The 25,668-nt window shown below is 54.0% G+C and overlaps 3 protein-coding genes across 3 annotated transcripts; 1 reads left to right on the forward strand and 2 right to left on the reverse strand.

Annotated features, from left to right (window-relative positions):
• The first annotated feature begins 1,678 nt into the window (after positions 1–1,678).
• Abhd8 (abhydrolase domain containing 8) lies at positions 1,679–10,149 on the forward strand. The gene is made up of 5 exons (XM_046436960.2): positions 1,679–1,865; positions 3,153–3,903; positions 8,115–8,285; positions 8,445–8,661; positions 9,460–10,149. The coding sequence occupies exons 2-5, from the start codon at positions 3,161–3,163 to the stop codon at positions 9,628–9,630; spliced, it is 1,302 nt and encodes a 433-aa protein (XP_046292916.1). The 5' UTR covers positions 1,679–1,865; positions 3,153–3,160; the 3' UTR covers positions 9,631–10,149.
• A 1,391-nt stretch (positions 10,150–11,540) lies between these two features.
• Ankle1 (ankyrin repeat and LEM domain containing 1) lies at positions 11,541–16,099 on the reverse strand. The gene is made up of 9 exons (XM_058576573.1): positions 15,876–16,099; positions 15,643–15,807; positions 15,317–15,422; positions 15,088–15,220; positions 14,074–14,835; positions 13,761–13,938; positions 13,320–13,479; positions 12,803–12,932; positions 11,541–12,543 (listed from the first exon to the last, which is right to left on the reverse strand). The coding sequence occupies exons 1-9, from the start codon at positions 16,097–16,099 to the stop codon at positions 12,371–12,373; spliced, it is 2,031 nt and encodes a 676-aa protein (XP_058432556.1). The 3' UTR covers positions 11,541–12,370.
• Positions 16,100–17,096: 997 nt separating this feature from the next.
• On the reverse strand, positions 17,097–25,422 carry Babam1 (BRISC and BRCA1 A complex member 1). The gene is made up of 9 exons (XM_046437270.2): positions 25,271–25,422; positions 23,507–23,860; positions 22,067–22,125; positions 21,167–21,287; positions 21,015–21,093; positions 20,009–20,033; positions 18,745–18,874; positions 18,495–18,581; positions 17,097–17,570 (listed from the first exon to the last, which is right to left on the reverse strand). The coding sequence occupies exons 2-9, from the start codon at positions 23,807–23,809 to the stop codon at positions 17,367–17,369; spliced, it is 1,008 nt and encodes a 335-aa protein (XP_046293226.1). The 5' UTR covers positions 23,810–23,860; positions 25,271–25,422; the 3' UTR covers positions 17,097–17,366.
• Between the last annotated feature and the right edge of the window lie 246 nt (positions 25,423–25,668).

The following is a 25,668-nucleotide window of genomic DNA, read 5'->3' on the forward strand; positions in this document are numbered from 1 at the left end:
TTACATTGTGTACTTGTAGGAATATGTAACAACAAGTTCCATCATTATGTACAACTACCATGCACCAATAAAAACTGTGGAGGCCAGTGGCTCTGGAAGCTGAGTCAGAAGGATTGCAAGTTCAAAGCCAGTCTCAGCAACTTAGTGAGACCCTGTCTCTAAATAAAATATAAGTTAAATATAAAAAGGCTGGGGATGCGGCTCAGTTTTGATACTGGTTCAATCCCCAGTACACACACACACACACACACACAAACACACACACAAAAGGGCCGGGTGCAGTGGTAAACAGCTGTAATCCTATAATCACAGCGGCTGGGGAGGCTGAGGCAGGAGGATTTCGAGTTCAAAGCCAGCCTCAGCAATTTAGCAAGGCACTAAGCAACTCAGTGAGACCCTGTCTCTAAATAAAATACAAAAAAGGGCTGGGGATGTGGCTCAGCGGTTGAGTGCCCCTGAGTTCAATCCTTGGTATGGGGGGAGGGATGAAACAGAGATGTCTTATTGGAAAAAAATTCTTCTAACCCTGTCCCTTCTCTGTGGCCTAACCCTGATCCAGTAGGGCTCTCCCGTAGCTCTGGGGCCTCTCAGGAGCCAGGCTTGAGCAGACCTGAGACAGAGTCTCCCAGCTTGGGACAGTGGGTGGGACACGACACACTGTGGGAACCATTTGCTGAATGAATAAACTGTGTAGCCTCCCAGGAGAGTCCTGAGTGGGCAAGCGTGGGTGGCTGCAGCTAATTCAGCTCTCTGACAGCAGATTCCAGGGGGTGAGGACTGGCAAGCAGGAAGAAGCAATTAACCCCTTGTCCTCTGAAGCCCATTTAACAAATCACCACCACTATAATAATAATGCCAAGAATGTATTGAGCACTTACTCCACATGCAAAGCACATGATGAATCACTTACCTGCATAGCAAACTCATGAGAATAATATCATATAGAGGTGAATGAAAGCTCAGGGAAATGACTTGTCCAAGGTCACACATCAGCAAAGGGCAGAGGCTAAACCTGAGCCCTGGGTTCTCTGAATCCAGGCTCTCCTGGTGGACTATCTTGCCTCAGCCTTGACCATGGAACTGGGGTGTCTATCTCTTGCCACCAGTCCCTTCTCAGTTCCATCTGCAGTCATTGGTTAAATTGGCTGATAGTGAAATCCCAATTCCTTAATTACTCAAGACTCCAAATTTTCTGTTTTTAACAGTTCCCAGGATTTGGAATCACACAGGCTTGGGTTCAAATCCCAACCTGGCTTTCCTCCTGACGTGTGTTCTTCGTGAGCCTCAGTCTCCCCACATGAAATTGCAAAGATCAGGGAGTCTCTGTTTCTAGAATCGAAAGGTCAACACAGAGAGGGACATGGGAGCTCCTTCTGGAGGGGACAGGGCAAGTCGGAGGCAGGAGCTGGCTGGAGAGACCCCTTCTCTGAGAAAGGACTTCGACTGCCTAGTCCCAGGAGTCCCGCAGACTTGAGGCTCTAGGCCCTTCTCCCTCCCGGGCTAGGCCCAATCCCTTGCACGACCTCCGAGAGCCCCTAAAAGGGGCGGGGCCGTTGACCCAGAGCCCGCCCCATCTCAGAATTTTAGTCTCTGATTGGACGTCTATCTAGGCCAGGTCAGTTCGCAGTTACGATAGGGCGAAGTTCCCGCCCGTCTGCTGAAGGCCCCGCCCTCTTGGGGGAGGGGCTTAAATGGCCGGCTTGGTGGGCGGTCGCGGGATGCCCCTGCGCTGACCGCCCCAGGCCCGCGCTCGCCGGCGTAGACGCGCCGGGCCGACCCCGCGCCACCATGTAAACGACACCCGCAGGCGGACGCTGGCTTCTCTGCCCGGGACCCCTCCGCCCCGCCCCGGAGCCCTCGATGAGGTGAGCTGGGAGCGGACGCCTGAGGGGGTCATCGAGGTTTCGGGGGGCCTCCACTTCCTAAGGGGGTGTCCACAAAGCCCGCGTTCGGGCTCCTAGGAAGCCACGGAGCCCCAGTGGCCTCGACCTCGCCACAGGGATGACGGGCACCCCGGAGACCGGGCCCGGCTCTGGGAAGGGGGGCTGGTGCGGCGCATTTGAGCCGTCTTCCTTAATCGGGTTCAGGGCCCCCCTCGAGGCCGAGAGCGCTGCCTGCCTCCCTTCCAGTAGATCCCGGGCCGTCGCGGGCCCATCTTCAGCGTGTGTTACCCCGGCGGCCCCCGGGCTGGGGAGAGAGAGTGGGCTGGTTCCATCTCCAGGCCTTAGACAATGGGGGTGCGCTGCGCGGGTATCCCCTTGAGTTATGTAACCGCCTGTGGTTGCTATGGACACGGGGTGGGGGGAGGTGGCCTTGGGAGCTGGATGGAGGGCTGGAGGCCCCCAACTAGGTCCCATCCTCATCACCACCCCTGGGGACTTGTGTGATGCTCCCGTCCCCATCCCAGGGTACTAAGCAGGGGATACAGAGCAGTGTCCTCCCAGTGTGTATGGCCCTCAGCTTGCTGCTCTTTGAGACAGGCCCAACTCAGCCCTGTCTTGGAGAGCTAAGGGCTTCTGGGGCTCAGTCCACAGTCCCCTTTCTGAGGGCCTCATCTTTTGGTGGTCAGATTCAGAGCCAGAGACCTGGGAGGTGGCCTCCCTGGGGATTTGCACCCTTTAAAATACCCCAGGATGGGGCTGGAATTGTAGCTCAGCAGTAGAGTGCTTGCCTTGTACCTGTGAGCCACTGTGTTCGATTCCCAGCACCACATATAAATAAGCCAATAAATAAAGATCCATCAACAACTAAATATATCTATTTAAAAAATAATAATAATAAACTATCCCAGGAGCCCTCAGGATATGTGAGCTAATATAAAGTACATGTGCATAAATGAATGAATAATGAATGGCTTTAGGGCCCTCACTGGTATAAACTGGAGGTGGTGGTGGTAGGGGTGTCCTCAGGGCTGGGCCACATTTACCACAATGTCCCCTTCTCTGGGAAGTCCCCACACCAGACTTCAGCGCCTTCCCTATGGACTCCCCAGGGATGAATCACTAGCCAGGCCCTGGAAGTTAGCCAACCACCAAGCAGGCCGGCTTGTGACCCTGCCCTCACAAGGGACCTTAGAAGGGGACTCCCAGTCTGGTTTACCTGGGTAGGAGGGCTCCCCCTTAGATGGCCCCTGATCTGGCTCCCGCTCACAGGACACACCATGCTGACCGGGGTGACCGACGGTTTCTTCTGCTGCCTACTGGGCACGCCCCCTAACGCTGTGGGGCCCCTGGAAAGCGTCGAGTCCAGCGATGGCTACACCTTTGTGGAGGTCAAACCTGGCCGTGTGCTGCGGGTGAAGCACGCTGGACCCGCCCTTGCTCCCACTCCACCTCCACCACCGCCTCTGGATGCTGCCCAGGGGGACAGGTCCGGCTTGGTCCGCTGCCAGCGCCGGATCACTGTGTACCGCAGCGGGCGCTTGCTGGTGGAGAACCTGGGCCGGGCGCCGAGAGCTGACCTCCTGCATGGGCAGAATGGCTCTGGGGAGCCACCGGCCGCCCTGGAGGTAGAGCTGGCCGATCCGGCAGGCAGCGATGGCCGCTCGAACCCTGGCAGCGCGGGTAGTGGCAGCGGCGGGCGGAGGCGGCGAGCCAGACGCCCGAAGAGGACCATCCACATTGACTGTGAGAAGCGCATCACTAGCTGCAAGGGCGCCCAGGCAGACGTGGTACTGTTTTTCATCCATGGTGTCGGTGGCTCCCTGGCCATCTGGAAGGAGCAACTGGACTTCTTTGTGCGGCTAGGCTATGAGGTGGTGGCACCTGACCTGGCTGGCCACGGGGCCAGCTCTGCGCCTCAGGTAGCTGCAGCCTACACCTTCTATGCTCTGGCTGAGGACATGCGAGCCATCTTCAAGCGCTATGCAAAGAAGCGAAACGTGCTCATTGGACATTCCTATGGGTAAGCGACCCCTGGCGTGGGATGGGGCTGTGGGTCGGCCTGGATACCCAGTTACCAAATGCCGATTTCCCTCCTTGAAAATTCTCATTTGGCCTGGGGTGGGGCTCAGTGGCAGAACTCTTGCCCAGCAGGCCTGAGGCCCTGGATGCCATCCACAGCACTGGGAAGAAAGGAGGAAGAAAGAAAGAAAAAGTAATTTTTTTTTTTCATGAAAAGCAGCTGCACATACATTTGCACACACCTGTAATCCCAGCCCTGTGGGAAGCTGAGGCAGGAGGATCTGGAGTTCAAGGCCCGCCTGGGCAAAATAGCAGAGCCTGTCCAAAGACAAAAATAAAAACAAAATCGGAGGCAAACAGGAATTCCCACCACTACTGCTATTGTTTACATTGTTTTTTTCATTTTTTAAAATATATATTGTTTTAGTTGTAAATGGACACAGTACCTTTCTTTTATTTATTTGTGTGGTGCTGAGGATTAAACCCAGGGCCTCACACATGCTAGCCGAGCGCTCTACCACTGAGCCCCAGCCCCAGCCCGTATTTATTTATTTATATTTTATTTTTATTTTGGTACTGGGGATTGAACTCAGGGGCACTCAACCACTGAGCCACATCCCCAGCCCTATTTTGTATTTTCTTTAGAGACAGGGTCTCATTGAGTTACCTAGTGCCTCGAAGTTGCTGAGGCTGGCTTTGAACTCTTGATTCTCGTGTCTCAGCCTCCCAAGCCACTGGGATTACAAGCATGTATGACCTTGCCTGGCTCATTTATTGTTTTTGTTATTTTGATTGTACAAATTTATGGAGTACTCTGTGATAATTCAATACATGTATGCAGTGTGCAGTAATCAAATCAGGGTAATTAACATTTCCTTCTTTAAAAATTAAAATATATATATATATATATATATATATATATATATATATATATATATATATGATGTAGATGGACACAACACAATGCCTTTATTTTTATGTGGTGCTGAGGATCGAACCTGGGTCCTGCCCGTGCAAGGTGAGCTCTACTGCTGAGCCACAATCCCAGCCCCTATATATATTTTTTTGATTAACATGAAATATGTGTCCATATTTATGAGGCACAGCATGATAGTTTGATAGATGCATACAGTATGTACTGATCAAATAGAATGTTTTTTTTAATATTATTTTTTAGATGTTGATGGACCTTTATTTTGTTCATTTATTTATATGTGGTGCTGAGAATTGAACCTAGTGCTTCACACATGCGCAGCAAGCACTCTACCACTGAGCCCCAGCCCTAGCCCCAGGATCACGAATGTTTCCATCTCCTTGTCATTACTTGTCATTACTTGGTGACTGGAACCTTCAAGCTCCTCTTTTTTAGTTATTCATAAAACAAGCCAGGTGTGGTAGAGCATACCTGTAGTCCCAGCTATCAGGAGGCTGAGGCAGGAGGTTCACTTGAGCCTAGGAGTTAGAGGCCAGCCTGGGCAAATAGCAACACCTCATCTCTGGGGGAAAGGAAGCAAGGAAGGAAGGAGAGAGAGAGAGAGAGAGAGAGAGAGAGAGAGAGAGAGAGAGAGAAAGAGAGAGAGAGAGAGTCTCGTTGAGTTGCCTAGTGTCTCAATGAGGCATATACACACACACATATATTTCCATAGATTACTGTGAACTGTGGTCACCCCACTGTGCTGCAGAACAATTGAACTTATGCCTTCTATCTCACTCTCATTGTTGTTTGTTTGTTTATTTATTTATTTATGTGTGTGTGTGTGTGTGTGTGTGTGGTGCTGGGGATTGAACCCAGGGCCTTGTGCATTCGAGGCAAGCACTCTAACAACTGAGCTACATCCCCAGCCCCCACTCCCATTGTTTTAACAGTAGGATTTCTTCATCCCAGTACTCACATTTGAGCCAGGTAGTTCTTTTTGGTGAGGGACTATAAGATGTTTGGCAGCATCCCTGGCCTCTAATGCCATAGTACCATCATTTAGTGTTGTTGATCATGACCATCTAACCTGTCTTCAGATTAGCCAGATGTCCACTAAGTAGGCGGAATTGCTCGAAGCCCAGAATGCCGCCTTGGGCTAATTTCAAACACTGGCTGCTCTGGAGATCCCATGCGGTCAGGAAGGGCTAATTGGATTCCCTTAAATCCTGTTTACAAAGGCACAGCTTGCTGTAAATCATTCTCCTCTGAAGGGCTGAGGATACCATCTGGCGCTTACTGAAAGCCCACTTCATGGAAGACTCTGAGCCCTGGGGTTCTGACCACTGCCAAGGAGCCATGTTCTCCCCTTTACCCAGGAAGAAAGATCAGATGAGTCAGGCAGCCTGGTGGGGAACCACTCTTGTAGAGATTATATCCCATGCAATTAGACACGAAAGTAAATAAGTTATATGAGTATCCAGAAGAAAGGTGTCCAACTGGAGAGGTATATAACTCTTATGTGTTTGTATGATAACATCTCAAAAAGTTGATGCTCATGATACAATGTTTCCTCTAATTAAATGAGCACCCATCTATGGTAGTTCCTGTGAGTTCATAACAATGCTCTGAGGTCATCACAGTTACTATTTCATAGAACTGCAGACAGAAATTCAGAGAGGTTAAGCAACTTGCCTAAGGGCACACAGTGAATCATAAGCACAATGTCCACCTTCCTCCTGTTTGTCTATTTTTTTTTCTATCAGGAATCAGCAAGCTGCTGCTGTATTTTCTTTTTTTTTTTTTTCTTCTTTCTTTCGTTTTTTGTCATTGTTTTAAAGTTCTAGGAATGGGATGCAGGGTTTCACACATTTGAGGGAAGTATTCTACCACTGTAAAATTAATTAATTAACTTATTTATTTATTCATTATTTATTTATTTATTTTCCAGGGTCTTGCTTAGTTGCCCAGGCTGGTCTTGAATTTGTGATCCTCCTGCCTCAGCCTCCCCTCCCCAGAAAACTTTTTCTAAAAAGGCCCAGTGGTAAATATTTTTGATTTTTATTTGTCTCTGTTGGGACGTCACACCTCCGCAGTTGCAGTGCAAAAGCAGCCAGGCATGACTATGTTCCAGTAAAATTTGATTAACAAAATATTTTACAAATCTGCTGGGTACTGCGGCACACACCTGTAATCCCAGTGACTTGGGAGGCTCAGGCAGGAGGATCATGGGTTCAAGGCTAGTCTCAGCAACTTCATGAGACCTTGCCTCAAAATGAAAAAATAAAAAGGGCTGGGGATATAGCTCAGTGGTAAAAATGCCCTGGGTTCAATCCCTGGTATCAATAAAACAAACAAACAAAAAATTTTACCAATCTGGCTGGGGCTGGGGTTCAGTGGGAGAACACTCACAAAAACTACCATAGATGGGTGCCTAGCGCATGAGTTTCAAACCTCAGCACCATGAATTTTTTTTTTATAAATCTTTGAAATCATAAATTTGATTTACAAAAACAAGAGACCAGCCCACAGGCTATATCTTGCTATAAAGACACTGAGGAGCTAGGTTTGGAGGCTCTCTAGGCCCTTCTACCTGGCATTAGGCAGGAGAATGTGTGTTACCCAGAGGCCACGGGAGAAGTCCTCAAAGAGAAAGGTTACTCCTCCTCTGGGCATCCACCCGTGTTTGTGTAGTCGGATTCCTTTTCTAACACTTGATAATCAGTAATTCTTATCCCTTTGGGAGTCATGGTGACTAAGAACTTGGGCTGGGTACTGAGTGTGGTTGCGCAGGACTGTCATCCCAGCAGCTAAGGAGGCTGAGGCAAGAGGATCGTGAGTTCAAAGCCAGCCTCAGCAACTTAATGAGGCCCTAAGAAACTTAGCAAGACTCTGTCTCTAAATAAAATACAAAAAAGGGCTGGGGATGTGGCTCTGTGGTTAGCACTGCTGGGTTCAATCTCCAGTACCAAATAATAATAATAATGATGATGATGATAATTGAGTGGCAGAGCCTAGCATGTGCAAGACCCTGGGTTCCATCCCCAGTGCTGGAAAAAAAAAAAAAAAGAAGAAGAAGAAGAAAAAGGAGAAGAAATGTATATGTGTGTATATAAAATAAAATGGAAAATCCTCAGAACTCAATCTGGTAATCCTGGGGCATCCCCCCATCCTGCAGGTGCCCGTGCCTCCAGGGGAAAGAGTCTTGGGATTCAGGGGCCTGCCCCTGGGGTGCAGAGAGGGCATTACCCCCTTAGTGACTGGATTCTGCTGACCACTGCTCTTCCATGCCCGGGCAGGGTGTCCTTCTGCACATTCCTGGCACATGAGTACCCTGACCTGGTGCACAAGGTGATCATGATCAATGGCGGGGGCCCCACCGCCCTGGAGCCCAGCATCTGCTCCATCTTCAATATGCCCACGTGTGTCCTGCATTGCTTGTCGCCCTGCCTGGCCTGGAGCTTCCTCAAGTGAGTGTCCCCATCCTAGAGACACTGCTCTTGGCTCTGGCAGACCCTGGCATCTCTCAGAGTTGGGGGGAGGGAGGCTAAACAGCTGGGTCTGGTATGGGGGACACCCTGTGGAGGGCCGGCTGGCCAGGGGTTCAGACGGTGTCTCCCCACCACCAGGGCCGGCTTTGCCCGCCAAGGAGCCAAAGAGAAGCAGCTGCTGAAGGAAGGCAACGCGTTCAACGTGTCGTCCTTCGTGCTAAGGGCCATGATGAGCGGCCAGTACTGGCCCGAGGGCGACGAAGTCTACCACGCTGAGCTCACGGTGCCTGTCCTGCTTGTCCACGGCATGCACGACAAGTTTGTGCCAGTGGAGGAAGACCAGCGCATGGCGGAGGTAGGAGCAGGGTACCAGGGCCGCCACCCCTGGAAACCGGCTGTGCACAGCCCCGGGGGCGTGGCCCCCATGTGGGCGTGGCTTCGGGCCAGGGTGTAGTTTCTAGGTGGCTCTGTCTGTGTATGGGCTGGGCTCTGGCATGTGTTCTGACCCCAAGGACTTGGGAGCATCAGATCTAGAGTCAAAGGCAGAACCTAGAAAATGGCTCCCCAGACAGGTAACAATTATGCCCCATTCCCCCTGCAGTAAGCAGACTTCACGGCAGAGGATTTGTAGAGGAGATCAATGTTGCTTATATAATTTTGGGGAAAGGGGTGAGGCAGTGGGTCTTTAGAGGTTCCAAAGAAAAGATACTGGAACCCTTAGTACTTAGGATAGCTCTGAACTGGGCGGTTCTTAACCAGGGAGGATCCTTGCCTCCAGGTCACACTTGAAATGTCTGGAGACCATTTCCAGACTGGAGAGGGGAGGGCGGACTCCGGCCATCTGGTGGGTGGAGACAGGGAACTGCGTATCATCTACCATGCACTCCGCAGCAAAGAATGATCCAGCCCCAGATGTCAGACTGCTAAGACTGAGAAATCCTCCCCTGGTCATACCATAGGCACTTAATGAATGAATATCTGGTTGGGCTCCCACAGGGTGACAGGCCATCCTCCAGTTCCCCCTGGAGTGGAACTAAAGGGTTGAAGGGTAGACTGCAGGAGGGACTTCCTGGTGTGGGCCATGCATGGAGGTGGGAAGTCCCAGGGCAGCTGGCCCCTCACCGCCCCCATCCTGAGCCCCGCATCCCTGCAGATCCTGCTCCTGGCCTTCCTGAAGCTTATCGACGAAGGCAGCCACATGGTGATGCTGGAGTGCCCAGAGACGGTCAACACGCTGCTCCACGAGTTCCTGCTCTGGGAGCCGGAACCCTCGCCCAAGGCTCTGCCCGAGCCTCAGCCCGCGCCTCCAGAGGAGAAGAAGTAGCCGCCGGGCCGGCGGGGCATCGCTTGGCGAGCAGAGCCGCAGGAAGAGCCAGAGCCTGCGCCGGTCCGCAGCGCGGACCACCTGGGCGGGCTGTTCGCTCCGGTGGGCGGGGTCAGTCAGGGAGACGCCCCCAGGCCGGCTGGGCGGGGCGTGGCATCGGAGGGAGCCGGGAGACCCTTCCGCTCTCTGCTTGGGAGCCCATCCGTGTTTCGGGCCGCGGCCAGGGCCCACGCGGAGGATGACCTTGTACAGAAGCCCTCTTCCCCTCCCCAACGCCACACCGAGGCAGGTCCCCCACCCCGCTCTGTCTTCCGTGTCAGCCGTGCTTGATCCTGGGACCCACAAGCCCCGCAGGGACCCTCGTGGGTCCGGTCCCTTTGCCCGAGACCCCACCCCACTCCTCATTCCTTGGCGCTGGGAGCTGTTGTTGCCCAAGGGGGGAGGGATTGGGAGAGGGGCTGGCGCCACCAAACCTGCACATCTCAACTTGTAACTCAATAAAAAGAAGTGACAATCGGAGTCTCGGACTTGTGTTGGATGACCTTAGGGCAGGGCTTTCTTTGCCCCGCTACCCCAGTCTGCTTTCCCATCTGCAGCCTGGCCTGAGGCGCCTCCCCTCGGGGGTGACCTTGAGAGCATCAGGGACTCCAGGCTGACTTCCTGAACATGCGCACACCCTGCTTTCCAGAGGCCGCTTGGCCAGTATTGCTGGAGTGCCAGGCAGTTATCAAGGGGTGCGCTCCTTGCCCTGGAAATGGAAGAGGAGGTCCAGCCGAGATTGAGTGAGGATCAATGGACACCGCAGGAGATTATAGCTGCAATAATTGAGCACCCACTGTACCACTCAATACCAGGTCCTGTTTTGAGTGTCTGGCACTCAGCTGTTGAATCCTCATGCTTCCCAACCCCAAACCCTTTACTGTTCGCATTCTAAACTGTATTCGAGAGCAAGTCTAGGTCTCTCTGTGCTTCATGTGACCGGTGGGAGGAGGGAACTGTCTCCTCGGTTTTCCCCACTAGTTTGTGAACCCAACTTCGGTCTAGACTTGGGGTTCTCACCTGGGGCAGTTGTGTCCACTGTCAAATTCTGGAGACCTTTCAACAGCCACACTGGAGGTGACAGGGGTGGGGGGGTGGCTACTGGCATCTAGTGGGTTCAGTCGAGGGCTGCTGCTCAACAGGCAACGAGGTACAGAGCAGCCCTGTGGCTGAGTAACCCAGCCCCAAATGTCATTAGGGCCGAGACTGAGAAAGCCTGGTAGAGAAATTCCCACTCTCTGGGGTCTTTGGATTCTTTTCCAGCGACCTGCTTGTGCACTGCAGGGTGACAGCCCATTGTCGGAATTGCTGTGGCTTTATCAGCTCTGGGGTCTGGGAGTGCTGACTGTGGTTTTCCTTTTGTTTTTGGTACCCGGGATTGAACCCAGGGGTGCTTAACCACTGAGCTCCGTCCCCATCCCTTTCTATTTTTTGAGACGGGGCCTCGATAAGCTGCTGAGGCAGGCATCCTCCTGCCTCGGCCTCCTGGGATTGCAGGCATGCAACACCACCACGGGCTGGGAGTCCTCTGTTTTACACAGAAAGAAAGGGAAACTCTAAAAGAGATTTCTCCAGTTCGGATATAGGCGGCAGGACCCAGGCACACTCCACAGGCCGGGCCCTTAATTATAAGAGCAGCCTAGGGGACAATCCCAAGTAGGCGGAACCTCTGCCCAGGTACAGTCCGCCCCTGCAGGACCTCGTTGGCTGAGTTGTGATGATGGGCAGGTGGGTAGCCAATGAGGCAGCAGATCTCCCCATAAACCTAACCCACTGAACCTTCTAAAGAAGAAACTTTCTCAGAAACTTAAAACCACCCCTACATAGGCCCTCAAAACCATATCTCTGACAACACAGCAGCAACAAGTCACCAGGATGGCAGTTTGGCATTTACTGAAGCCCTCTGCACATGTAAATGATGTGTAGTCACAGCATCCCTGAGGAATCGGGTTAGTAATTCCCTGTACAGTGGAAGAAATGAGTCTGGGCGAGGAGGCTGGGGTGGCGCAGCCACCCTGAGGACCAGCTTCTCACTAGACACCTGGAAGACCTCCTGGGCCTGCCCACACCTCACTGCCACAGCCCCCCGACTTCCCTCCGTTGGAGATGTGCCACCTGGGCTCAGTGCTAGGCTGTCACACACTGTTCACATGACCCCCATTGAGTCCCTACAATGATCCCGAGGCAGGACCTCAACTGCCCTCATTGTAATTGAGGAAACTGAGAGTCAGACGGAAAAACCACTGGCCGGAGGTCCCACAGCCCGGAAGTAGCAAACCTGGCTCTGGAGCTGAACAGATGCCCTGCGTGTAGCTGAGACGGTCATTAGCCGTCCCGTTATATGGGTCGCCGGTCTGGAGATTAAAGGTGGACTCTGTCCACAGATAGGACCAAACTGCCCAAGCCCCACTGTGTTCCAGAGCACCCTGTGGCTCCTCACTGGTCTTCCTCCATGACAGGGAGCACAGTGGCTCCCCAGCAGCGCATCCCTCCCATAGTTCTCCCTCAGCCTGACAGAGGGACCGACCCTGGGGCTCCCTACACATGCACACACGCACGCACCACACACGCATGCACCACACGCACACACTCTTACACATCCTGCCGTCTGAAGCCAGAGGTGGCCGTGCTGTCAGCTTGGAGCAGCTGGTATACCCAAATACCCTGATGTCCACCCAAACTGGACAGCCAATCCCCAGCCTCAGCCACGGGCCTGGATGTCCTGAGGCCACAGCTCTCGCTGGCCCTCGGCCAAAAAGACAAGGAGGGCACGGTGTAGCAGATGCACCCCTAAGCGCTGGCGCCGATGGTGGGGCCAGTCTGCCACCACTCCGTAGTAGTGCCCTTGTTTCTGGTTGGTCAGTTTCTGGATTCCTAGAGAAATTAGAAAATGGGGTCAGAGGGATGGCTTCAGGGTACCCCTCCACCAGAAATATATGACAGCAAACCCAAAATGGGTTGCCCTCAAATAAGGATAAACAAAGGGAGCAAAATTCATGCAAATTCAGGTACAGGGTTGGTGCTCAATAATTGCTTATTCACTGAATAAATGAATGAACAACCCTGAAAGGGAAGAGGTGAGGGAATCTGTCAATCAAATGCCCTTCCCCAGCCCTACATCTTAGGTACCCACCTAGAGCATCCACAAGACATGCCTCCCGAGTGTAAGCCTCCACAGCCACCACGTGTTGGAAGCAATGCAGGGAGATGACACCGCGGCCACTGTCCCAGATGTCCAAGATCTGGCGCACCTTGGGGCATGCCTGGAGGGCCAGGGCAGCGTCAGAGGTTGCCTGTCCCTGGCTGGCTCCCCCGGCTGGACCTTCATCCTTGACCTCAGGCCTGTTTTCTCTTTCCTTTGTCTATTTTTTAGGTTTTAGTTTCAGGAAACTTCTGAGCAAACGCTTGGGATACAGGCCCCTCCAGGGCCCCGGATGGGAACAGCAGGGCTTCCGGGGACACAGAGAGGAGTGCGCTCACTGCTCTTGAGCAGAGGAGTAAAGATAAGGCAGGACGAGGGGCGGGAAGTAGAGGGACCCTCGACCCGGCAGAGGGAAGGAGCTTTGGGACCTACAGGTGGCCATTCCCAGCAAGCACCCCAACTCAAGTAAAGGATACCAAAGTGCTATATGATCAATGCGGCCTGATACCTGTTTTCTTGGCCGTCCACGGTAGCCAAGGGCCTCCCAGAGGTGGGCATCTGGTCGGGCACGTATCCCCTTGCCCACATAGAAGATGGCACGAACAAAAGTCTGAAAGCACTCGGCTTGGGTCAGTGAGAAGGCTCGGGCTGGCAGATCCTGAGTCTCCCTGGATAGAGGGGGACCCTCAGAGAAGGAAAAATGACATTGCCACTACCCGAAGTCACAGAGCAACTTGAACCCACATCCATCGACCTCCATTTTATAAGACCAGGGAAGGGTGGCTGCTCCCCAAGGATACTCAATTGTTTAAAGTTGGGTTCAATCATTTTTTTATGAAGAAACTGATGATCAGAGAGGGCTGGTCCCTTTCTTAAGAATACACAGCAAATACAAATCACTCCCCAAATTTTCTAGTTTCCATCTCTGGGTCTTTCCTGCACCAAGTACCTGGGGTCTAGCAGCAGATATGTGAAGCTGGACTTTACAACCCCCTCCCGCCACCTCTTCGTGGGATCTGGTCGCTCAAACTGCTGGGCAAGTGCATCTTCATCAGACTGAGCATCTGGAATATGGCCTGTCCGTAGGGCCTTGGCCAGTTCTGGGCTGTACCCTGAAAAATCTGGGCCTGGGAGAGGAAAATAAGTCAGGGGAGATGGAGGAAGAGGTGATTCTCAGAGCTGATGAGGGGTAGGACTGAGAGCTGGGGTCTCCGGGGATTCCTGGAGGCTCCTAGGATTCTGGATGTCCAGGAGACACTAACCAGGGGTGGCCCGGGCTTCTTCGGGCTGTTGACGGTAGGGGTGCCAGGTGAAAGGCGCGACGAGGCCAGGGCTCTTGTCAAGCATTTGATGTGCCTGCGGCAGCTCCGGGTCAAATTTCGCAGGGACTGGCAGGTGCTGGCAAGAGGGGACAGGGTCCCTGCCCTCTGTGGAGCTCAGCTCATCCTCTGTCAGCCAGAGGGCAACCTCGTCCCTACCAAGGAACGTCTGATCATCGCTCAGGTTGGGGGGTCCAGGTGGCTGTTCCTGTGGAGGGCTACGGGCTGAGCTCCCATCCAGGAGGGAGGCTGAGGAGGGAGAAGGCGGGCAGCTTGCTGTATGGGGACAGGTCAGGCTCAGGGCCTGCAGACAGGTGCTCAGCTCTGCCTCCCTGATCACCAGATGGCCTTGACGCACCAGCTGTGGGGCACTTCCAGGTCTCGGTATTGTCTGAATAGGATGGAGATCAGGCAGTCCCCGAGTGGTCTGGGGCAATGACCTGACCCAGGGAGAAGTGTCCAGGGCCGGGTCCTCATCTCCAGAAACCTCAACTGCAGTGACAAAGGAGACCTCCGAGGAGCAGTCCCAGCACCCGAGGGGGGCCTCTGAGTCCCCATCCTTATCTGCAAACTCAAGGGCGTCAGGGAGGTTGGGGGATCCTGGGCCAGACTCCAGGCCCACGGCCCCTCTGGCAGCTCTGCTCAGCGGGGCTTGGAGTGCTGTGGAGTCCAGTGTCACATCAGTTGGTGCAGAGACACCTGGGCCTGAGATAAGAGAGGGAGCGAGAGACAGAAATAGATTCAGATCAGACAGAAAGAGGAGATCAGAGTCTGGAGGAGAAGGGAAGTTGGAAGCAGAGGGAGCTAGCTAGACGGTGGCCACGAGAGTCAGAACCAGCAGGTGGCAGTAGTGCCGAAGACCATCAAAAACAGCTGGGGACCAGGGAAGCAGCGGGAGACTGTGGATGCCAGAGGGAGGCACTGCAAGCACCACGCGGCCGCGCAGGCCCGACTCACTGCCAGGCTCCGGCTCTGACTCTGGCTCCTGGGCCTCTGCCCGGGCTGCGGTCGGAGAGTCCAGCTCGCACAGGATGCGTGCGCAGTCTTGGTGCCGCTGTTGCACCGCTAGGTCCAGGGGCCTGAGTCCGTCCTGCGGAAGCGCGGTCAGCAGGGGGCGCCCGAGGACCTTCCCCCTCTCCTCCTCTCCCTCTGGGTTCGCCCCATCTTCTCTGAGGAGTTCCCCCACCTGGTCACGCAGCGCGGGGTCGGCTCCTTGGCTCAGCAATAGCTCCAGGCCGCGGCGACAGCCCCAGGCGGCGGCCACATGCAATGGCGTCAACGCTTCGGCCGATCTGGGACGAGAGCGCAAGAGAGGTCACTGGAGACTTCACCTCTGGAGTAGGACCTAGATCGCGGGCGCTGAGAACTGAAGCCTGGGCCCTCGGGCCCTAAGATCCCCAAGCCCCACCCTCGGACACCAAGCCCCGGGGGACAGACAGCGGTGCGTGCGCTCTAGGATTCCCAGGCCTCGCCTCTCGGGACACCCCGCACTGAGCCCAGGCTTCGCCTTACCGAGCGTTGGGGTCCCCTCCTCCGCGTAGCAGGACCCCGAGGCAGCACAGGCCTTTCGGGTGTCGGGCTCCAGCCGCCAAGTGTATGGCGGCAGCGCCATCGGTAAGCACCAGGTTAGGGTCGGCGCCGCGGCGCAGCAGCTCCTCCACTGCCCTGCTGACAGAGGGTCAGAGTGGACCGCGGCCCCCTCCCGACCCGGCCTGCCCACTATCCGACCCGGGCCCCACCCTCACCGCGGCTCCTCCTCCTGTAGCGCCGCCCTCAGCTGCTGAGCCAGGTCGGCCGCGGCACCCATATCCAGGGCGTCCCCGGGCCCCGCTGCCCGGCCCGCCGATTTCCAACTTCCCGCGGCGGCCTTGTGCGCACGCGCCGCCCCGCCCCGCGTTCCGGGTCCCCGCTCCCCGGCGCTGCACTGGCTGCTCAGCCAGGTCACCCCGCGCCGCACCGCCGCCCACATCGGAATTCCCGAGCCTAGTGCGGGTCCGCGACACGCACCAAGTGGCAATCGGGAGGCCCTGGCACCGCCGATAAGGTCCTGGGCACGAGCAGGAGGGTGGGTGTGCCCTTATCTCGCCTCAGAACCGAAGACGGACGCACCCTCCCGGGAGCGCTCCATCACGGAGCTGGGGAAGCCGCCGCGGGGCGCCAGGGCGCTCGGAACCCTCGGCCACGGCGGCTGCCCTTAGCGCGCAGCCCCCACTCGGGAGGCTGGTTCCCAGCCTGCTGCCCTAGAAGCCGTGCAGCGCCGTTCCCTCCCAGCAGAGTCGGGAGTCCGGACTGTGGAGGATGGGGCCTTACTTTCCCCTCGGCCAAATGGGAGAACAACTGTAACGAAAGAAAGGGGCATTTCAGCACAAAGCCCTCACACTGTAGGTGCCTAATAAGTGCTGAAAAAGAGGAAAAGCAGTTGCTCAATAAGTTATTTTTGTTTTATGTGGAGCTGAGAAAATCTGGTCCATAAACTTCTCACAATTGCATCATCCGGGGAAGATGGTTGAGTGGACTTCAGTGGACCTCTCCTATCTTCCCGCCGCTAGGGAGCACCCACCTTAGCTCCTGGTCTTTGTTCCAGGAAGGATGACCCTGGCCTGGCCAATCAGCATCCCAGAACCCTGGACCACAACCGGCTTCAAGGAAGTCCTCCTGACCCAGAGAGGCCCAACCCGGTCAGGGAGCTCACAACCCTCACTTCTCTGCTTTGGGACTTAGTAAGTGGTGGGAGCTACCTCACCCCTTTCCACGGGTTGAGGAGAAAGAAAGCGGGGCACACTAGACACCAGCTGGGCAGTTCCGGTGGCAGGGAGCACTGAGGCACCCTTGAGCCTGAAGGTGCCACCTTGGCTTCTCATCCACAAGAAAGAAGCCATTCACCCTCTTCCTTGCTTGATGGGTGGGTCTCTGTCACTTCCAACAGAGTTGATCCCAATTAACACGAGATTATTGTGGACCGGGGCCAAGGATTCTTAGATTTTTATTTTGATGACAAAAATCACATACAGAACAAAGGTTATAATGGAACAACTAGGAGTGGGTGTGGGCTAGAAAACATGGAGAATGCGTGCCCAGAGTTCCTGAAGGGCCTCCTGGAATTCTGGGTTTCTTCCCAGGGCTGCCAAGTGCCCTGAGTACCTCTTGGAACCCCTGGGAGTCCCCAAAAGCTGTTTGAGAACCAGCACTCTAGACCAAGAGTTTCCGGGGACCAGGCTGAGATGCACAGTGACAGTTCACACGGTGGCCTCAACCTCAGTGGCTTCTTCCTCCTCCTCCAGCAGGCTGTAGGAGGCATGGCTCTGGCACGGTCGCTGCAGTGGGTGGGCCAACAGCTTGGCCATGCAGTTGTGTAACTCCAGGGCTGGCCCCGCTAGGGCCACCTCATATTTGTAGCTGGTACCCTTGGTGTCCAAGCTGCCCATGAAGGCAAACATGTCCTGTAGGGGGCAGTGAGCGACAACTCAGGCAGACATTGATCCTGATCCACCCTCCAGGTCCCCAGAAGGCTTCCCAAAGGAAGAGACATCTGGGGTGGGATCCGAAGAGTGAAGACAAGTTTGCCAAGCTCAAAGCACACCCGCTGGTACCCACCCAAGAGGTCTCAGTCCTAGGTGTGTAGGATCCCCCAGCACAGAGAGCGGTCAGATGACACCCCAGCCCACACGCTCGTCTTTTTCTTTCTGTGTGTGGTACTGGGAACTGAGCCTGGGGCTGCTGTACCACCAAGGGACATCACCAGCCACTTTCATTTTTTTTATTTTGAGGCAGGGACTCTCTAAGCTGTTGAGGCTGACCTCCGACATGTGATCCTCCTGCCTCAACCTCCTAAATTGCCCAGCTATCTATTTAAATGTCTCTGGCAGTGCTGGGGGTACAGTTCTCCCAGCCCAGGCGAGGGCTCTGCCCAGCCTGCACGCAGATCCTTCTTGAGGATGGGGAAGGCTTCCCACGGGAGGGATTTCTTTATCTGGGTAAAGGTCTGAGCAGGTGCTGGTCTCAGCTCCTCCACTGAGTCGGATAAACAAATGCTCAGAGTGGCCAGTGAGGTCCCCGTTAGTTCAGGACTGAGATGTGCAGGGTCAGCAGAGCTTAGGAAGAAGGAGGGTGTGCCAGGCAGAGGGCACAGGAAGGCAAAATCAGGAAGACAGAGAAGCCGGGGAAGCTGGGATGAGCTGGGCGGGGCCGAGATTCCTGGAGCCACTGTCCCAACAGTCCCCACAACTTTCAGTCACCACCAGCTGATCACAGAGGAGTGGCAAATGCTTGTTGATTGACTGATGGCCACCACCCAGCTGGACCAGGGCTCCAGGGCTCAGGGTGCTGAGATATCCCAACTCCACCCACCTGCCACCGCCCCTCACCTTCCAACTGGTCTCCTCCTCCTTCTCCTCGGCGCCATTGTGGATGTAAACAACATCAAAGAAGAAATATGGACACTGGAACATTCTCTGCCGGGGAGAGGACAGACTGTGGGCTCAGGTCACCCCAACGTCCGCCTCAGACTCCAGGAGTACCCTTCTAAGCACCCCAAGCCTGTGGTCAGGAATCCCCCCCAGCATTCACCCTCCGTCCTGGCTGCAGGTGTCCCTCCCTCTCCCAGGCCTCACCCACCTTCATGGGCTCTGTCAGGGACAGCTGGGGCTGGCAGGGCGGGCGGCTGTAGACAAGGATGGTGCGGACCACATACGGGGGTGGGATGGTCTGCACGTTCTCCGTGACTGGCAGCTCTGTCTTCTGCTGGCTGCAGAGCCAGGAGGGGAATGGGTCAGAGCATGCTTTGGGGTCTAGCCCTCCTGCCACCTCTGGAGAGCCCAGCTCCTCACTGGGCATGCAGGGCCCATCTGGCCCCTCCTGAGCTCACTGTTCCCTCTGAGCCATCCCATACTCTCTCCTCCACCCCCAGCACCTCCCTGGACTCGCCCCTGCCTGGTCTCTCCTGCTACACCAGGGATGCTTCACTGATTACAAGGCCAGATCCTGTGCTGGCCACCTGAGGGCTCTGGGTTGGACCTGCCTATTGACACATGGCTTCCCATCAGGCCAGGGACTGCTTCCATGGGAACCAGATCCCGCCCCCCACCCAGCACTGGGGATTGAACCCCGGCTGGGGAAGTATGGTTTTTACAAGCTTTTCAAGTGATTAAAAAATCTAAAGTGGTAGCTGGGTGTGGTGGCGCACACCTGTAATCCCAGCAGCTCAGGAGGCCGAGGCAGGAGGATTGCAAGTTCCAAGCCAGCCTCAGCAATAGCGAGGCACTAAGCAAGTCAGTGAGACCCTGTCTCCAAAATAGGGCTGGGGGTGTGGCTCAGTGGTTGAGTGCCCCAGTACCAAAAGAAAAAAAAGGAATCTAAAGTGGAATCATATTCAATAATACAGGGAAACAAGAAATTTCCAACTTCAGTGTCCCTAAATTAAACTGTCCTGACACACAGCCACACCTGCAGCAACAGAGGGCAAGAACCGTGACGGGGACCTTGGCCTGCCCACAAAGCTGAAAATATTTACTGATTCTTCACAGAAAAAACTTTGCTGACCTTTGGGTGGAAATAATTAGTGTGGAGCACTATGGGGCAGTCACAGCACGGAGACAGAGGGCAAGACTCCAGGAAGTATGTCCCTTGCAGAAAATGTTCCCAGATAAATAAATGAGCAACTCTGCGGGCAGCACCAGGCATGGGCAGGCTGTAGGACCCCTGGATTATCTCTGTGCTGCCGAGTTTTGACCAAGAAAGATCTCTTTTGGTTTGCTTGGTTTGGTTTTTGTATTTTTGCAGCGCTGGGGACGGAATCCAGGGCCTCACACATGCTAGCAAGCGCTTTGACACCGAGCCATACCCCAGCCCAGGATCTTCTCTTGGAAGGTGGATAACTTACATGAGGCTGAAGAGCCCTTCCAGATCTGGTGGGGATGCTAAGGAGAAGTCCAATGGCTTTGTTCAGACAGTCAGAGGCAGGTGGCTTCTCGTGATCCTAATGTCGGGAGAGCCCAGACCCCTCCAGACAGGCTGTGGGTCCCTGGCAAGTGGCTCCCCTTCTCTGAGCCTGGTTCTTCTCAGCACAGATAACAAAATAAAATGCTGACATGGGACCCCTGAAGGACCTTGGTGATTGAAAGCTCCTCTTTTCCTCAGGGCTGGTGCCACTCTTCTCACAATTAGAGCCACAAGGGTGGGGGGGGTCTCACTTCTGTTCTCCTAACATGCATCAATTTTTTAATTCATGGAGATCATTTTCTATTTAAGTTTTGGGTCACACCTGAGCCTTTAATGTTCAGATTAGCATGAAATGCACTATGTACAAGTTAAAGAGACTCCAACTGTACACCTGGTGCTGCACAAAGTGTTCCCCGTGTGAATGCATCTTGGAAATCCCGAGTCCAAATCATCTGTTGCTGCTTCTGTATTGTTAAAGGTTGAGTGTCCCTTATCTGATATGCTTGGGACCAGAAGAGTTTTAGATTTTCGTAGTTTTAAAGTCTGGGAATATCTGTTATGTTAATATCAGATTGGTCCTCAGCGATGCGACCCAAGTCTGAACAAGAAATTCGCACCTATTATGCACAACCTGGAGCCTGCATTTTGACAGTGACTGTGCCCAGGAGGTCAGGGTGGACTTCTCCACCTGTGGCCGCCATGTGGGCACTCATCAAGTTTCAGACTTTGAAGCGTGTCAGCCTGGGGATGCTGAAGCCCAAGGCGTGGTCAGTTTTGTGTCCCACGTTACAGATGGGGAAACAGGCAGAGAGGTCACCTGCCCAACCTGTCGCTACGCAGCTGGGACCTGAATCTGAGCTACTCAGCAGACCCTCCGTGGCTCAGCCCTGCGGGCCCAGAGGGGACAGGAAGGAGGCCCCCCCAAGGACAACGGCCACAAAGGATACTGAAGGAGGAGCACGAGGCCGTTTCCAGGTCGTAGAGGCAGCTGCAGAGCTCGCGGGGGTCAGAAGTAAGGCCGGAGAGCTACAGGGAGGCACGGGGCTCAGTGGGGACCTGGTCCCCACGGAGCCCGGGGTCAGCACCCGCCCCACCTCACCCAGGCCGTGTCGTCGTTCACCACCACCAGCGCGAACTCATGGCTCTTGTCGATCTTGTGCTTTGTCCTCACAAACATCTCGATCATTTTCTGGGAGACATTGAGGGCATTGGTTTTGGAGCTGGGAAGGCACAGAGAGTAAGTCGATCAGGGTCCCCTCAGCCTGCAATAGGGTCCTGGGGTGCATGCCATGTGGCAGGAAGGTGGCAGCTTCAGCGCAGCAAGGACAGAGCCTGGGCCGCAGGAGAAGCCAGAAGCCTCAGGGAAGGAGTCAGGCTGGACCTCTGGAGCCAGGCTCATAGTCATCGCTGAGGCCTGGGAGACCTTCTCTCAGCCATGGGTGCTAGAGTGGAGAGAGCTTCACCTTGTCTTGTTTGTTTTTTCCCACAGGCAGGGTCTGGGTCTATTTCCCAGCATGGTCTTGAACTCCTGAGCTCAAAAGACCCTCATTCCTCAGCCCTCCAACTAGCTGAGAGCACAGGCCTCGTCACCACACCCGGCTCCTAGGGGCTCATCCTTAGCATCTCCCAGGAGCCCTTGGGCTCCACCCAGGCCCTGTAACCTGGTAGCACATGGCTCTGGGAACGTATTTTGGGGTCAGTCAGGCCTGGGTGTGAATCCAGGTCCTGCCCTATTATCTTGAGACCTTGGGGAAGTCACTTGGTTCTTCTCAGAGTCTCCAAGGTGTTGCTGTTACACAGGTGATGTCCGACAGCTCCCTCACACTTAGAATAGAGCCTCACTGGGCCACGGACATCATTACTACTATCACTTCTACTCTGATACTGCAGGCCTGAGGCCACACCAGGGTGGGGCAAGTCTAAAGTGGAGGCCCCATATTTTAACAGCTGGCCTCTTCTAGACATGGCCACAGGTACAAGCTACAAAATATCTTCTCACCCATTGAATGACTCCAGCTTTGGCAGCGACATTTCCTCGGACAGGTCCAGACAGATAATCTGCAAGGGAGTTAAAAGAGGGCAGTGACGGGGAGGCTGGGGCTGTGGCTCAGCGGTAGAGGACTCACCTAGCACATGTGAGGCCCTGGGTTTGGTCCTCAGCACCACATATAAATAAATAAAATAAAGGTATTATGTCCAACTACAACTAAACAAATTAATTAAAAAAGAAAAAAAAAAAAGAGGGCAAAAAAAAAAAATAATATTAACACCAGGTCCCACCACACTGCTGGCCCTCTCCAAGGAGTGTAGTCTAACAAGGTGGCATGGTGACCCCCAATTTAAAGCCAAGCTATTCACTTTAGAAGGTAATGGATCAGGGGAAGAACACTGGACTGAGGGTCCAGGCTGACGAGTAAATAAATGAATGAAAGAATGTTCAAAGCAGAAACATGGCAATAAGAGTGCAGTGAGTTACACTATTCCCCTCAAAAGACACGTCCAGAGGGTGTGGTGGCCAAAGTCTGTAATCCCAGCTACTCGGGTGGCCAGACCAGAGAATTATAAATTAAAAGGCCTAAGCAACTTGGTGAGACCCTGTTTCAACATAAAATTAAAAGGGCTGGGAGTAAAGCTCAGGGGTAGAGCAGTTGTCTAGCAAAAGACCCTGGATCCATCCCCAGGACTGGAAAAAAAAAAAAAATGTCTCCAGCTCCTGCTGAAACCCAGACTGTGACTTTCTTTGGAATTAGGGTGTTTGCAGATAAAATTAAAGAAGAAATCTTGATTGATTACATTATCTTGACAAATGTCTTTGTAACCAACAGAAAAAGAGAAGACACAGAGAAATAGAAGGGAAAGCCACATAAGGATGGTGGCAGATAATGGAGTGATATGGCCACAAACTAAGGAACACCTAGAGCCAACAGAGGCTGGAAGAGGTAGAGAAAGCCTCCCCTAGAGCCTTCAGAGGGGACACGGCCCTGCTGGCACCATTCCAGACTAGAATTATGAAGGAGATAAATCCCTGTGGTCATTTGGGCGCTGTAATTCCAGCAACTCAGGAGGCTGATGCTGGAAAATGGCAAGTTCAAAGCCAGCCTGGGAAACCTAATGAGACCATGTCTCAAAAATTTTAAAAAAGGGGAGGGAGCTGGGCATGGTCACATACTTACAATCCCAGTGACTCAGGAGGCTGAGGTGAAATGATCACAAGCTTGAGGCCTGTCTCAACAACTTAGCAACACTGTTTCAAAAATAAAGTGCCCCTAGGTTCAATCCTCACTATCAAAAAAAATGTTAAGAGTTCTGTTATAAGCCACCAGTCTGTGGTAACCTATGGCAACCAAAGAAACTGATACACAGACCATATGTGCACAGTAAATTTCAAAATGCAAGAATGTTAACCTAAAGGTCCTTCAGCCCAACACCACCAACTTACCACCTTTTCTGGACAGTTGACCCTTGGTGTTCGAATCTGGACCTCAGGGGCTGGTGGGGGCACCTGCCAGGGCTTGGGGCCAGTTCCTGGAGGGTTGGGGGTCCCATCTTCAGCACTGGCCGCCTCACCCTCGCCCTCACTGCGGCTACCCACGCTGGCCTGGGCCCCCAGTGCCCGATCCTCAGCCCCCTCAGGGTTGGAACGGGTGCGAGGCCGAGGTTCTGCAGACTGCTCCTCTTCCTCCTCCTCTTCCTCCTCCTCCTCCTCCTCCTCAGTGGGACTGTTGGGCTCTACCACTTCCATGGCTCCTGTGTGGCTGGATGGTGCAGGGATGGGGGAAGCCAGGATCCACCCCTTAGAGTTTTAAAAACATTTGGTTACTAAGAAGGAACACAGGCCATGAGCCACTCTACTACTGTAAGAGTCTCTCCTCTCAGGGACTCAGTTTACTCAGCTGTGGACTGGATCCCTTCCAAACCTATTAGCCCAGCATCCAGTAGATAACAGGGCTGAGGTCCTGGCTCAGTGTAGAGCACTTGCCTAGCATGTGTGAGGCACTGGGTTCTGTTGAGAGCCACAGCCGAAGGGGCCCCAGCAAACTTCCAGCTGCCGGCTGATGATTGGCTCACAGCGGCCCCAGCAACATCTAGCTGATTGGCTCCTCTGCGGTGATGCTCATTGGGCTGTTTCCCTGCCCTTTCAGACCACAGAGCTGCTCATTCGGGGACTTTTTTGGCTCCGCCCACGTGACCCAGCCAATTGGCCTCAAGAGCAGGAGGATTGTGGGAGGTGGAGAGAAGCTTGTGTTGGAGAGAGAGGCTTGGGGAAAGCCGGTGGTGGCAGTTGAGGCTCTGAGGGTTTTTCCTGAGAGGCTGTTTTGTTTGGCGTGTGTGGTTCTAAAAATAAAGTTAGTTTCTTTTGACAAGTGGCTCCTGATTGTGCCCAGCCACACTGTGGCAGGGTTCCATCCTCAGCACCACACACAAATAAATAAATAAAGGCCCATTAACAACTAAATATTAAAAATAAATAAATAAAAATAAAATACAGTAAGATAACAGTTTCCCTTGTTTTCCCTCCTCCACCCATAGGGATACCATGACTAATGACCAAGTCCCAGTTCTTTGGCCACCGTGAATGCTTCAGAGATGGGCAAAGGACCAATATGGGTCAGTGAGAGGCACATTTGGGACTTCTGATAGAGGCAGTAGGGAAAAGAGGCCCTTGCTGGGATTGCAGAGCTGGGAAGGTAGATGTTGGGAGCTGCCAAGAGCCCCTTTTGCCTCTGAGAGGGAAAAGAGAGCCTGCCTGAAGTGGCATTCAGCTATGCTTTGAATGCAATCCATAAGCCACTAACTTCCCTTTCTTGCTTAAGCCAGACTGAGTCTTCTGTTACCTGACCCGGGAACCTTCGTGGTGAAGAGAGGAATGTAACTGCTGGGATTCTCTCGCCCGTGGGAGCGGGGCGGCCCGGGGGGTGTCTGCAGAAGGACGGGGCGCGGACCTGTGCCCCACAGTCCCCCTGGGAACAGCCTGCCCGTCTGGACAGGGGGCGCGGGCTTCCTGGAAGGGTCTGCGCGCCTTGCAGCCCCACCCCCGTCCATCGCCCAGGAAGACAAAGCTTCAGCTGCAGCAAGGACAGAGCCTGGGCCGCAGGAGAAGCCAGAAGCCTCAGGGAAGGAGTCAGGCTGGACCTCTGGAGCCGGGGAAGCTGAGTCTCTAGGGAAGAGCTCCACACGTTTTCACCACCCAACTTCTACTCACCGTAGCCTGAACCTCTCTCCAAGTCAGTCACGGATTCGCTAGGAAGTCGCCATTTTCGCAGCCGGAAGTAGGGCGGCGCAGCCGCGATGCCTCCTGGGAAATGTGGTTCAGCTAACCTCACAACAAGCGGAGAGATGAAACTCAGAAAGGATAAACAGGACTTGGAAGCTGATAGGCTGTGACGGTGCTAGAGGGGTGGGGCTTAGCGTGTGATAGACTGGAGTGGAGAGGGATCTGAAATGTGATAGGCTGAACTGGGAGCAAGCGACGAAATATGATTGGCTAAAGCAAGATTAGGCGGAGCTTTTGTGTTTCGGGTCGAATCAGACTACACTGGTCAACGCTTCTATTATGATAGGTTGGAAGGGGCTGCAGAGGGCCTAGAGTGCTGCGTGATA

This window comes from Marmota monax, unplaced genomic scaffold (genome assembly GCF_021218885.2).
Source record: "Marmota monax isolate L192 unplaced genomic scaffold, Marmota_monax_Labrador192_F-V1.1 WCK01_AAM20220418_F8-fsc00021, whole genome shotgun sequence".
Taxonomy (NCBI): Eukaryota; Metazoa; Chordata; class Mammalia; order Rodentia; family Sciuridae; genus Marmota; species Marmota monax.